This window comes from Perna viridis, chromosome 9 (assembly GCF_037379345.1).
Source record: "Perna viridis isolate PV_CMFRI_1.1 ecotype Kerala chromosome 9, ASM3737934v1, whole genome shotgun sequence".
Taxonomy (NCBI): domain Eukaryota; kingdom Metazoa; phylum Mollusca; class Bivalvia; order Mytilida; family Mytilidae; genus Perna; species Perna viridis.
The window spans coordinates 22,116,006-22,130,480 of NC_142453.1; the positions used below are offsets into that span (position 1 = coordinate 22,116,006).

The 14,475-nt window shown below is 32.7% G+C and overlaps 1 protein-coding gene across 1 annotated transcript; it reads left to right on the top strand.

Annotated features, from left to right (window-relative positions):
- Window positions 1–119: 119 nt before the first annotated feature.
- Window positions 120–14,198, top strand: LOC148607337 (uncharacterized). Its single transcript, XM_088544600.1, has 6 exons — window positions 120–262; window positions 2,712–2,832; window positions 3,782–5,263; window positions 8,913–9,333; window positions 9,758–9,847; window positions 13,727–14,198. Exons 1-6 carry the CDS (start codon window positions 177–179, stop codon window positions 13,852–13,854), a joined length of 2,328 nt encoding a protein of 775 aa, XP_088400726.1. The 5' UTR covers window positions 120–176; the 3' UTR covers window positions 13,855–14,198.
- Window positions 14,199–14,475: the final 277 nt, after the last annotated feature.

Below are 14,475 nucleotides of genomic sequence, written 5' to 3' on the forward strand. Positions count from 1 at the left end.
CCAGATCACTCCCACTTGGCTTATGCAATTTTTGATGCTTTAAATAAAATTAATATATCTTGTCTGAATGTCATATATTACGAAAGAAAAAAAGACATTATGACAGTTATGGTGCTTTACTGCCGAAAGCTGTTTTATTGGGTATTGGTTTGATTGGACAAACCGGACGTAAACAAATGGGCGCCAAAAGTGAAAGTAGAGCCAAAATGCCGAAAGAAGTCAAGACATTCGTCAAAAACTTGATCATATCCTCTGATTTAAGGTGCCTATTTATTTTAAGAAAGAAAAACCAAAACAATTTGATCAGGTTTTACGTTATTTAGAGTATTGCTTCAAGAAATAATTCACTTGCACCGAGGCTATCATCAGGCCATTCTAATATTGACCTGCAATAATTCATGAATTGGTTTTGTTATGGATAGGTCTCTGACGAGTTATCTGTAAAATTACAAAGTCATAACCCCGAGAAGACTGGTCAAAATTTACATGTATGACTTTTTACAAATTTTAACTTTAAAAATTGACAAAGTAATTTAATGTTCAAAATTTTGTTTTTTTTTAACGGAATGGTAAACAGTCATGAACTACAATGAAATTTATTCATGTGGTATCCCTTATTACATGAACTTCATTCTATTACCTATGCCTAGCCTGTGCTCAACATGAAGGTGATCATTGTAGCCATGCATCATTGCATGTACGTTATATTTTCTAATTTCTGTGTTGCTTTTTACCTAGCTGCGAAACATAACTCTATTTTTTTTTGTATTTTTTTAACAATAAATCGCAAAGTCAATAAAAAAAAGATCAAGAGCTATGATTTCGCAGCTACTTTTTACCAGTCTGCATATTCTGCATATAGAGAAATAAATTTCATAATTGTTAAACTCCTGGATTCAAATATAGGTTGAATTTGTATGACAAGGTAACTCACTTGTGTCAGTTATTATATGCTGAGCGATTCAGACCAAATATTTCTTGTACATGTGTATGTACATGTATGTACATGTAGGGTTTACCAAAGTGAAAGTGAATATGACAAGAAAACTTTGGTACAAATCATAACATAACATGGACAAGACAACATAAGCTCTGGTTAGCTTTTAACCAAATGAACACGTACATCAAGTACACAAAGCATAGAGACTGCTCGAACAATAATGCAACACTTTAAAGCAAAAGAACAGCAAAATACAACAGATACAAACATGTACTACACATATAGGACAGTAACTAGAGCATTTTATAAGACATACATGGACAATATTAAACACATTTTCGTGCACACACTAAAAAGACATAGGCATTAGAAATAAGACTGTCAGAGTAAAATATCATAATTTATGCAAAACAAGTACTAGTGAACAGCAAAAACAGATAAGGCAAAAGAAGCTATTTGCATTCAGATCAACAATATTCTGAGCCATTCCAGGACCAAACTAAGCTCTTAAAATGAGAAAAACTATTTTTTGTCCTGAAGAAAAAAACTGCACATATGTACAAGTGCCACTGTTGTTTTATTTGACTCTTGATGTTATGCATGTAAGTGTTTCATGGTATGTACAACATACATATGTTTACTCCTTGCATATCATTGAAATTGATTTAAGGTTCAATACTACATAAGGAAAAGGAAGTTTTTTTATTGATTTTGTATCCTTGACTACAGCTGTTTAAGAATTTTAAAAGGGCCCTTGGTAAACAGTTTACTCTGTAATAATAATCATTACAGTGTGTATACACTATATTTACTGAGTTCTATAACTACATTCATTTTTAAGAAACCAATGCTGTTTAGAAAAATTTAATCATGATAAAATGCTTCAATATGAACAAAGTTAAAATGTGGCTTTGCTTCAGTTGAAATGTTCATGGTTTGACCTCTAATCATTTCATGGTGCACTTTTGAAACAATTTATTTATTCACAAGTATCAATCATTTATTTGCATACCACACATAATTATCTTTCAGACATTGTGGTGGTTGCTGGAACCAGTTAAAAGAAAATTGATCGCTTTTTTACTCTTTCTTTTGCTAAATAAAATGTATTGCTGGAATTTGGCTAAACATAAATGTTAAAGATTAGACACTTTTGTTGTACAAATCCTGTTAAATAGTGATAATCATTTACATGTACATACATTGTCACTCTGCCCATGACAGATTTGAACATTATCCATGCATCAGCATTACAGTAAAAAGGATTACATTGGAATATTTTAAAAATTGCTGTGAATTATTGAAAGTACAAATGTACTTTTGTACATGTATCTATCTATGATGTGCCCTTTACACAGATCTAGTAGAGTTAGTATTGAATTCATGAAGAATTCCCTCAATAAAAAATATTGATTAATTGGAGGTTAATGTTTTATGGCAGGCACAATTATTTCATGCATTTCAGGTAGAGATTGAGCAGGCCCTGCATTGAACTAGTCCCAATACTCGAGTCAGAAGCAACAGCATGCTGGTAGGCATGTCACTGTACTCAGATACCTTATTCTGATTCTAGACCAACCAGTCATCACTCTATCTCTGATGTGCTTTATATAGAAGCATTGACTACTAATTTGAGTTTGGTATGACTCTGCCAGGGATTGAACACATGACCTTTTGCACTTGATGTGAGCATGCTACCACGAGACCACTTAGGTGGTCTAATTAAAATTTAAGGAGTTTATTAGTTCTTATTATATCTTGTATTTTTCAGTGTGTTGACAAAGAGGAAAGTCCGAGATGCTTACAGTGAACATATTGGAAGAAAATTAGAAAATACAGAAAAAGAACTAGTGAATAATTTAGTGTACAAGTATCTTGATCAGCTGAATCAGGTAGGACATTCCTCACAATATAGCAGTAGTCTAACATGTGATTCTTGTAATGAATTGTAGTGTCTTTGCTTTAAGCTGATACTCTGTGCAGGAGAGGGCAATAAAATTTATTGGTCTGTACATAATAAACAAAATTTTTTACAAGTAAGCATTTGGCTGTAACATTCATTTCATGTGTTTCTTACAGCTTAGCTAACTTAATTAATGAGTACATGTAGCAGAGGGTGAAGTTTTGATTTTGTTTGTAGACCTTGTAGAATCATCACTGATAATGGCAATCAATTTAAATATAACCTCTGACCTCGGAAGCACTGAGAGCCTAATTTCAGTTTGACAGGAAGTTAACCTGGGCATGCACAGTAGTTTGCATAGTAAAAATCCCAACTAACCTAGTAATACCAAGAAAGAACCTTGACTATTTTCATGTCTTTTACAGAAACAAAATGTTCATAGAATGGTAAATTATGAAGAAAAATAGTTTTCAGTTGTATAAAAATGTAAAAGGCATAATTATATAAAACAAAATGTCAATATATTCAACTTGTACTCTTACAGGTTACAGCTGTCTCGTATTATAACTACAATGATTTCAAAGTAGGTAAAAACGTATGTCCCAAAGAGATTGGACAATTTCTGTGTCACCTAGGACCTATCCCAATAATTTTAGTATACTGTAAACATATTAATTTTTGTGGTTGCTAATTTTCACAGATTAAGTCAAGTGATCATATCTGCTGGTACCAATTTTAGCAATTAAAAAAAATTAGTGTAACATAGTGTTAAAAAACAATTTGCCTAGTACTTTTTTTTCACGATTGTTAGTCCACAGCAATAATAGCGGAAATTAATACTTGTACAGTAAGTACAGTACACTGTGTTAACCAAATTTCAATATTGTTGATAATTGGCTTGCTTGATCATGTTGATATTTTGTACATTAATATTTCAGAGCAATTCTTTTTCTGAGGGTAATTCACTTAACATATCAGCCAGATCAACTGACCAAGATGACAAGGAAAACAGAGTAGAAGAGAATAGAATACCTAAAGTAAAGAATGAGATACTTGGCAAAAGTCCAAAGAAAATAAGTACTCCTAGTGGTAAATCAAAGCATAGTAGCACTGAGTCTAAGAAGAATGGTTCATTAGGAACTCCATCAAGCAAAAAGAAAGATGTACCTAATAATGATAATAGAAAAAATGCAAATGTAAGTCCTGGAGGGGCAGAAAAATTAGATGCCAATCAAGTTCTTGATGCCGTGTTAGACTCTGATGGACAGGAATTTAGCAATATTGAAGAAAGTTCATCAGAGGATGAAGAGCAGAAAAAGTCACCAGCTAAAGCTGTACCAGTGAAGCATAAAGGTTTTGAAACTCAGTCAGATCTAGAAGAAGAATGGAAGCCGTTTCCTGATGAGTCATTCTCGAGAAGAAGTCGGAAGATTGTAAAGAAAAAGAGAAGATTCATTGAGAGTGATTCAGATGAAGAAATGAGTGATGTTATTCCATCGACAAGCATCAATTGTACATTTGATTTGGAAGAGGAAAGACGTGCTGAAAAGAAAGAAAACACTTCTGCAAGACAATTTGTAATTGAATCTGAATCTCAGTCAGATGAAGAAAAGAACAATAAAAAAATCAAAAAAGGTTCGACTGTAAAGATAAATAAAGAATCAAAAAAGACCAAAAAGAGAACAGAAGAGAAATCTAAAGACTGGAAAAAGAAAAATATGCTAGATATTAGCAGTGATTCTGGTGATGTTGAGCTTGAATCTGAAGAAGACTGTGAACAAAAAAAAAACGGAAAATCTGCAAAAAAGCAAAATACAGGTCAAAAGAGAAAAAGAAAATCGACAATAGAAAGTAGTAGCGACTCGGAAGTAAATGAGAATGTCAGTAAAGCCAAATCAAAAGAGAAATCCTCAGCAAAAAATACTGGCAAGAACAAAAGTAAAGAAAGTTCTAAAAATAACTCCAGACAAAAAAGTAAGAGACAAAAAATTGATGACTCTAGCTCCGAGGATGAGTTACTGATTAATGTCTCGAAGAAATCTTCAGTTTCAAGTGAGAAAAACTTGAAGAATTCTAAACACAAATCTCCATCAAATGGCAAAGCATCAGACAATTCTAGTTCTGAAGATGAACTTCTTGTAAATGTCTCTAAGGGCAAAACAAGTTCTGTTTCTAGTGACAAAAATGTATGTACCGGTAATTCAAAACTGAAATCTCCAGTTAAAAATAAAACATCCATTGATTCCAGTTCTGAAGATGAGTTACTTATAGATGCCTCTGAGGGGAAAATAAATTCTCTATCAAGTAAGAAGGTTGCAAAAAGATCGAATTCTCCTCGAAAAAGGAAAAGTCCAGCGAAGAGTGAAAATGAGAGTTCAGACGTTAATCTTACTTCAGACTCTGAAGTGGAGGACAGAAAGGTATCTGTACTATCTTCAATGTTAAAACAATGATTGAATGAGGCCATTTGAACTACCGATAGAAAAGCAAAGTTAAAGCCAAATAAAAAAAAATATGTCTGTTGAAAGTTACATATGTACATTGGATAAAAAAATGAGTTAGGTATACAATGTAGGTAGACAAGTAAGTCAATATATTTTTAAAAGTTGTTGTATATAGTTACTGATAGGAGGATTTCTTTACTTTTATAAAACTCAACTAAAAAATGATAGTTAAGCAGCATTTCTTAAAATGTATATCATAAAATGTGCTGTGGTAGGCAAAAAAATAAATAGGGTAAAAACTAAGCCTTACTAAGGGTAATGTTAAACAGACATATTTTTTTCTCTTCCCTAGACCAGGATCAAATGTGCATGATACAACAACTCTGACAATAGGTTGACATGGAGTAGAAGTTGAATTGAACATTTAACTATCTACATTGTTTAAGGCCAAAAAATATACATGTATGTCTGTTTCCTGCAACTGTATCTACCCTTTTTTGTGCTAACCTAAACATTTTATGGTCATTTTGGCTTAAGCACTATTAAAGTTCAGATTGTTTCCCTATAAGGCAAAAATAAGAAAAAAATATCCTAGATTTCCATCCCCCCTAGACCTGTTTTTTTTTACCTTCCCTCCAAAAAATATTTTACTTATTTTTTTGCCTTACAGGGTGTGCTTTCAGCCACTAGCCCTATACATGAGTCTATTATAAATTGAGGTGATTCAATGGAGATTTACTGACTACTTAAGTAATTTCATTAACTGGAGATTTACAGACTACTAATGTAATTTCATTACCTGGAGATTTACTGACTACTTAAAAGTAATTTCATTAACTTTGAAATTTGGGCTCTAGGGATGAAGTAACAGTTGAAGAAGTTCTTGGCATACACTGTTGTATCGAAAAGGGTTCTTACATCAGTAGCATCTTCATGGTTTACATTCATGTGCATGTTTTTTAATGTGAATTGTGACAACTGATGAATCCTTGTTATACCTTTCTCCAAAGGATACTGTTTTACCTTTGTGTGTCTGTATTTTCATAGCACTTTTTTCAGTCACAGTTTTCTCAGCATCTACTCATCACAGCGGCTTGAAGTTTTAACACATTCTTCCTACAGGTATGTGGTATGGTGGGATTAATTTTCAGAAAAAATTGACACCAACTTTTGTTTACTGTTTATTTTTGGCTTCATGAAAGTTGACATTTTTGTCACACATTTTTCTCAGCAACTACTGTAAACTTATCAATTTTTGTGGCAGCTAATTTTTTGTGGTTTCTGAAAAGTCAACACGTGTGCAGGTATTAATTTTCGTGGTTTTCAAGGTTGAAAAAAATAAAGTTTTTTAATAGTCTCAGCAGTGTGTGATTCCAATTTTGATCAAGTATTTTTTTGCTGTTAATATTTCAACAAATTAAAATAAATTAATAGCGGCCATTAATACGACATAAACAAATTGACAAGTCCACATGTATGGTTTCTTCTGGCCATTTTGATCTAATAGTGTATACTGATCACATAACAAGTTTTAGTTTTTCATTTGGTTGTTGCACTTTTGTGGTAAAAATTATATAGATTGTACATGGAAGTAGTTCTTTGCAAGATTTATTGTTCTTGATTTGGTTCCATTTGGTTGATTTTAGTGGGAGATGAAAGTATGATTTCCTCAAAAGTGCAGATCTGAATACTGAAATGCAAATTGTTTTGTAAAAATATAGCATGCATGTATGTAAACTGAAAAACCATCATTTGTTTGGTGGGTTTTTCTACACCATGAATCACTTTTACCATTGACAGTGTCTGAATTTTATTTCGACTGGTACTTAATTAAAAAGGGCTTTGGTGCAGATCAAATCTTAATATTTTATATGCAATCAATTAGAAGGTAAATTTTGAGGTCTGTTTTTAATTTTGTCTCATATTAGTTCATGTAATTTGACTCTGACAAATGTTGCAAAAGGTGAGACTACTTTCACTTGGAAGATTTTCATGTTAAGTTTTCTGTTTATGTTAGGTTGATGTAAACTACTTATACTAGATCTGCAGTTGCATTAGTTTCACTTTACCACTAATCTGTATTCATTTCATGCATTTGCCCCCCCCCTTCCTCCCCCCCCCACAGTCAGGGTCAATTGACTTTGAAATTTTAATTTTCACTTCAAGATTTTCATGTTACTTTTTTTGTTAGGTTAGGTTGATATGAATCATTTATATTAGATCAATCATATTTAATATGCAGTGGCATTGGAATCTCTTTATCTTATTTTTGTATTTATTTATACAATTGCTCCCCTTCCCACCCTGGTCAAGGTCTATATATCACCATCAATCTTAAATAACAGGGTCTGTGTGCGACAGGCAAGACATATCTGTGTGGTGACAGTTTAATTGCATAACCAAATTTGGGACAGTTTATGCTTGTTCATTACTGCTTTGTCTGTGGTCCATGAAGTGTAAACTGCCCCAAAGTTGATTATTTCGCAGAAATTGGTAAAAAATTGAAAACAATCTTTGAATTGATTAATTTTCAATAGCTCTATTGTGGCATAATCATTCTATTTTTATTATTATTATTTGGTTCTCCACAGGCATATTAATTTCACATAAATTTCCATTGAATCAAGTTTATATACATTTGTATTTTTGTAGCTAGGTTTACATGTAGTTCACATGAAATTTTCTTACATGTATATCAATGACATCAATTGATGTGAAGTTTATTATGGTTTCATGTGACATGTACACTTATGCAAGTGTAAACCAGATGATTTGACGTTTGTTTTTATTAAACAAAAATAAAAAAATATATATTGAAGGAATGTCTCTAATTCTTCAGCTTACTTAATTTCTTTACTTATCCTCTTCGCGCCTGGTGGTGTGTAAGGCTGTAATCAGGGACCTCCAGTTTTCTTGATTTTTGGCAATGCTCTTCATTTCACCTCAGATCATTCCCATGTCTTGGACCTCTGATGTCATAGTTCACCTCCATGTTTCTCTTGGACATTCTAATTCTTGTGCAGTTTATATAAAATAACATTGTTGTGGCATTTTACTCTTATAAACTGTAATTTGTTCATAAAAAGTGAACTAGACCAAACCATGTTATTTCTCATAACCTGTTTAAAATTAGAAACATTCATTATACTGTGAAAGTACTATTATTCATGGGGTATTCATAGGTAGGTCAATCAATGATATTTAGTTGCAAATTAAAAGGAGATTTCCATTGAAGTGTATACTGAAAACCCCAAAACCACAAATTTCAAGAATTCACAAACTTGCATTTTGACCCTAATCCAGAAAAATTGGTATCCATGAAGAAAAGTACTTTTACAGCAATATGAAGAATTTGTTTATATTCAAAATGTTATCATGTTTGTGATCGTGATCAACATTGATGATGTCACAGTACCAAAGCAAGTTATACAAAATAACTTGGTATGCTGAAAGCGAGACGATCAATCAGAAAACTTGTTACAAATCAAATTCAGTTATTAAAAAAGAACTTAATGATTCCCCTTTCATGTGATAGATGATGATGTACACAAAAAATTCTCCAACCATGACTACTTCATGACTACTTTAGAAAATGGATTTATTGTACAAAAAATATATCTTCCAGAAGTCTTCAGCAGTAAAGAACTCTGATAGTAGCAGTGATAGTAGTAGTTCAGAAGATGATGAACCTATGAAGAAACCAACCAAGTCAAAACCAAACTCCAAAGCCAAAAATACCACAATCAAAAGTTCAAAAACAGTAAAGAACTCGGATAGTGAAAGTGATAGTAGCAGTTCAGAAGATGAAGAACCTGTTAAGAAACCAACTAAGTCGAAACCAAACTCCAAAGCCAAAAGTTCTACAAACAAAAGTTCAAAAACTGTGTCTGATGGAGAGGAAGAGAGTAAATATGTAAAAAAATTGAAGAATTTATGTTTTAGATGTGGAAGAATGATTAGGAATTCTACACACCTAAAAGGTTTGACTACTAATAGAAAGAAAGTGAAAGTTCTGAAGGCCATTCTTAGGGATTTAGGAATGGAAGGTATGCATTTTCATATAGCAGAATTCCGCTATTTCAAATCCAGTTTTTACTGTTACGATTCTTTTTTTACTGTGTATTCACTTCTGATTTTGACAATTTCAGCCTTTTTTGTTGACCTTGTAAAATCATCTATCCCTGATATAGGTAGATACATATAAATAGGTAGATCTTTATTTAATCAATTAATGGCCCATTTGGGCCTATGATCACATAATACAAGTTTCATTTTCTGATTAACTTCAGTGAAAATGAGACGTTTTCGGCACGAGTGAAGACCATAAAAATTTTGTTCAGCTAAATTTACCTTGTAAGGTACATATTTGGAACACAGTGTAGGTTTAGATTGAATATGGTAATGTCAGGGAAGTGAACACTTGATAAAATATTTCTATATACGTTGAAAAAGAGTTATTAAATTTCTTAGGTGAGCCATCAGAACAGAAAGTAGAAGATGTCTTGTTGAAGAAAGAGGCAGCATCCTTATGTCTAGATAACATCATTAGTGACAATAGAGGTAATGATATGATGTTGTTTTTTAAGGAGATAGACCTAGGGTAAGGGACATAACTCATTGGAACGTTTGTATTCAGCATTTTACATCAATCTCATGTAAGCATCAAAGTAACTTGGACTGATTTCATTCTGTTTCAAATGAAAGCTTGGTAGGCTTTTGTTAAATTGAATATGATACAAACATATCACTGATTTCAATAATTATGTCACTTTCCCTAGGTCTACCTCCTTAAGAGATAAATGACAGAGGTATGAATAACACTTCAGCTTGATATAAAATAATTGAAAGTAAAGACCCAGACAATGTGTAAATTAGTACATCACCATACCATACAGGAATTATTATTACATCCCCCACTTTAAATGTTACACAGAGGAATATCTGTCTCTTAAATGCTACTCCTCCTACATCACTGAATGGAATTAAATGAAACTTTCACTGAAGTTTTATTACATATTCCCATTGTGCAATTAATCCAGTTTAGGTGGCTAAAGATAACTAACAAATACACAATTTTACCAGAGTTAAAATTTCTCCAATTTACAAGGTTTTCATTGTTAAATAATACCACTAATTTAAATTCTACATACAATGTAAATGCAGTAAAACTTCTCCAAACGGGCCACCACTGGGACAAGAAAAAATGGCCAATTTACAGGGGTGGCTGGTTTTGTAAATAGTAATGCATTCTAAGAGCTGTTTCCATTAATGTGTTCTATAATCCTACACCTTGTCAGTTTGTCGGTCGAGACATATTTTATGCCTATTCAAAACTTTTGGCCTTTTATTACATTTCAAAGCTTGCATCAAATTCTAAATGATTTGATTTTACAAACGGTACTGCGGACAAAATAATGTTCACGGTTTTGAAAGAATGTGTATTCAAGATCAAAGGTCTATTGATGGTAATTAATTATTTGTATTGTTTTCGTGAATTACCTATCAACAAAGTCTAATAATTTCACCCCTATGTTGTTTTGGCTTGGGTACAGGTCACATTAAATGACAGTTAAAAGATCGTACTATTAAATGACTCCGGTTGCCTGACGTGTGTACACACCAATTAACAACCAACCAGTGACAAAATGTAATGTCTGGATTAAATTTATTGATTACACTACTGTCCCCTTAAGTTATCTGTCCACTGATGAAATGCTAACCGGCCAGTAAATGAATTATTAATTACGTAATATTACATAATCATTTACAGTTTAGTTGACACATTTATTACAGGTGAACAATAACCGTATGGCTGGAATTGAGAGGTTGTTTTTATTTGAAATATCTAACTAAAACAATGAAAAAAAAACAGCCGACATATGGTTTTAGGGGGTGGCCGGCCTATTGAAGACAAAACACACAGGTTTTAAGGTGTATCGGCCGGGACTTTTGAAAACGGTCAGTTTGAAGGGAAGACCGGTTTTCTGAGTGTCCGTTTGGAGTAGTTTCACTGTGGTAGGTTTCAATGGAAACAAATTGGAGCTTTCAGAACTCTGTCAAGTCTTTTGAGAGTAAACAAACTGTTGACTATATTGTTATATGCACTTCAGAGTTTTTAAAGTAGCAGTCTTAGTAAGAATCACACAAATTCTGTAATATGTGATACACCTAAAAAAGGCTACACATTTTTATTTTTGTTATTCAGTTGTTTAGTGGATCTATATGATGAAATGTATAATTATTCATTCCAGTCTGTCTTCTAATAGGAGATTATCCACATTTCTATTTTATTTTAGTGTCATTTACAGGGTTATCTACCTTAATTTTGAAGTCTACAGTACATTCTATATAATTTTTATCTCCTAAGCAGTCTGTCAAACAGTTCTTGGGTCCAAAAAATTAGGAAATCAGGAAATAATTTTCTTGAAAATAAGGAGGTTATCAGGAATCTTTAACATAAAAAGTCATGTAATAAAACAAAATTCCATGAAAATTGCCACCTTCCACCCCTGTAAGTAAGGGCTTTCTAGAAATGTAGCAATTTGAGAAACAACTGTTTGAAAGAAGTTAGAACCCTTTGATTAAAATACTTAGTAAAGGATATATAAAGTCACAATTTGAATGTAAAACAGCAACCCAATGAATACATACATGTAATATCATTCATCACAATATATGTTCAGTTTTACTTGTAAAACACTATGAAGTATATAAATATTTTAACAATTATTTTTTTTTGTGGTGCAAAAGTTAAAAAGCAGGAGTTATCAGAAGTTTCTCTGGTAAATTCAGGAAAAAATCAGGAATTGCCCAAAATTAGGAAAAAACAGGAATTATTAGGAAAATCAGGAATTGCTTGACAGACTGCCTTAGAACAAGGGTTTTATGAAAGGCCATGTTTATTTCTGTTTACCATAATCACATGAAGAACTTTGCATAGAATGATAAACGGTGCCCTAGCTTATTGTTATGATTCATGAAGGTAGCCAAAGAATGCTTTTTAAAATAAAGATCAAACATTTTTTATGGACAGAATCTTGTATTTGTTGTTGTACTCAACAAGCAACTGTAATAGGGTATATATATAGGAATCCTCTGACCATATATATTGTAAGCATGACTATTCCTGAACCACTTGATGGATTTTTATGAAAGTTTTGTTGAAAGGTGGCCCATCATGCAGCATGTCAAAAAAAAATTACTTTGCTAATGATGCTTGCAAAGAAAGTACCGGTAATAAATCCCATTAATATATCGATTTTATTTGTAAAGTCTGTCTGTCTGTCCATCAGTTTGTCAAACTTTTTTTCATCATGCTTGCAGATACATATTTGGTACATTGCTTAACCATGACAAGTTACAGATTAAGTAAGAATTTTGTTCTGATCCATTGATTTTATGCAGAGTTACGGTCCTTTGATTTAAAATTTAGCCCTGTGCAGGTCCAGGTGTTAAAAGAATAGGCCTTCAGCAGTGCTAAGCTTGTCGTAAAAGGCGACTAAATAATGATCAGAAACCTAGCCGGGGTCTAGGCGCTCCGCCCACAGAGCAACTGGGATGTGTGCCCCAGGTTGTGGAATGGGGTACCCCTGGCGTGTTACATGCTGGGGTTGTCAGGCTTTAATACGGAAAACCTGACCGCAAACCATAGTGGTGCACCGTGTTGGGAAAGATGCCACGTTCCTCGCACGTTAAAGAACCCTGCTGTGGTATTTGATAGGAGTAGGAACCTTTGTGCTCCGCCACAGGAGGCTAAATTGCCCGACCTTACCCATCCCCCCTTTTTCCAGTGGCAATCAAAATTTGTTGACCCTATTATCCTTGTGACCCATTCTTTTTTTTCATTTCATGTTCATTTTATCATCCATTTCATGTTCATTGTCTGAATATAGCTGAAATATTGCTGCTCGGACATTAAACCCCAACAAAACAAACAAACTTAAAATTTATGCAGTAACTCGGTTTTCCATGCTTTATTTCGTCATGTTTGCAGATTAACATTTGAGATTTAGTACATTGCTTTACCATGACAAGTTACAGATCAAGTATGAATTTTGTTTTCAGTCCGTTGATTTTTGGCTGAGTTATAGCCCTTGGAGTTGGAAAATTCTTGCCAAAACTCAATTTTCCGCAGTTTTTGTCATGTTTTAAGATATACATTTGATATTTGGTATCTTTACCATGACAAGATACAGATCAAGTTTGAATTTTGTTCCAGTTCATTACTTTTTTAATTACTTTTGAAACTTAATGCACTGTTTTTCGTACTTTTCTTGTTCACTTCTCGTCAACAGGTTTTTTCTTCCAGTATGGGACTTATCTATTGCCATGCAATACTCTGAGAATGCTTGTCTATTTTGGTTATGCATGTATATTTCGTGTTTTAATGCAGCTGTTTATAGTCTTTTATTTCTTAAATACAACTTTATTTTCTTGAAGGTATTGGGAAAAGAAGTGCCAGAAGCAAGTACTCTAACTCAAGGATATCCAAGCCAAAGCCAAATTATGCTTCACCTGTCAAGTTTAACTCCATCAAAGACTTGATAGACAGTGAAGAATCAGACTGAAGAACAAATTTGGTTTTATATACTTTCTTATGTCTTACTCCATGTACTGATATTAAGAAATTGATGTATCTTTTCTCTCAGTGCAAAAACACCATCATTTGTTTAGTTTCTTGTCATGGTAGTTAAATTTTTTTCTGTTACATATACATGTACTATGTATTCCATTCTAAGTTATTATGAAATAATGTTTATCTGCAGTAGGTTAAGCCAGTAATAATTATCTCTTTATTTTCTGAAACATAATATAAATATTTAATTTTCAGTGGATAAAGATATTGAGCTCACCTTTAGTATTCAGTTACATATAAAAAGAAATTCATAAAAAGATAAAATTGTTAAAAATTTGTCTTTCTGTCTTTTTGATGGATTTATACGAAACTTGCAAAGTTGTTATCTTAACTGACATGGAGGACACCCTGTGATTTTGTCTGACAGTATTCAACATTGAAGTCCATCTGATACTTTGACATTATTTTTATGAATAAGGAGGGTATTGAGCCTTTTGCTGTTTATTCTCGGGACAAACTGCTTTTTTTTCTGCATACCAAGCTTTGCTCTTATTTTCCTTAATATTCAATACATAGGCTATTTTTAAAAAATGTTATAAATTATTGCCTTTAG

Bases quoted from the DNA above. Each gene is read 5' to 3' on its own strand.
- LOC148607337 (XM_088544600.1), top strand. From the start codon at position 177: ATGGGCGCCAAAAGTGAAAGTAGAGCCAAAATGCCGAAAGAAGTCAAG. The intron at 2,833-3,781 runs GTAGGACATTCC...TTAATATTTCAG, and splicing joins ATCTTGATCAGCTGAATCAG to AGCAATTCTTTTTCTGAGGG. The intron at 9,848-13,726 runs GTAATGATATGA...ATTTTCTTGAAG, and splicing joins CATCATTAGTGACAATAGAG to GTATTGGGAAAAGAAGTGCC.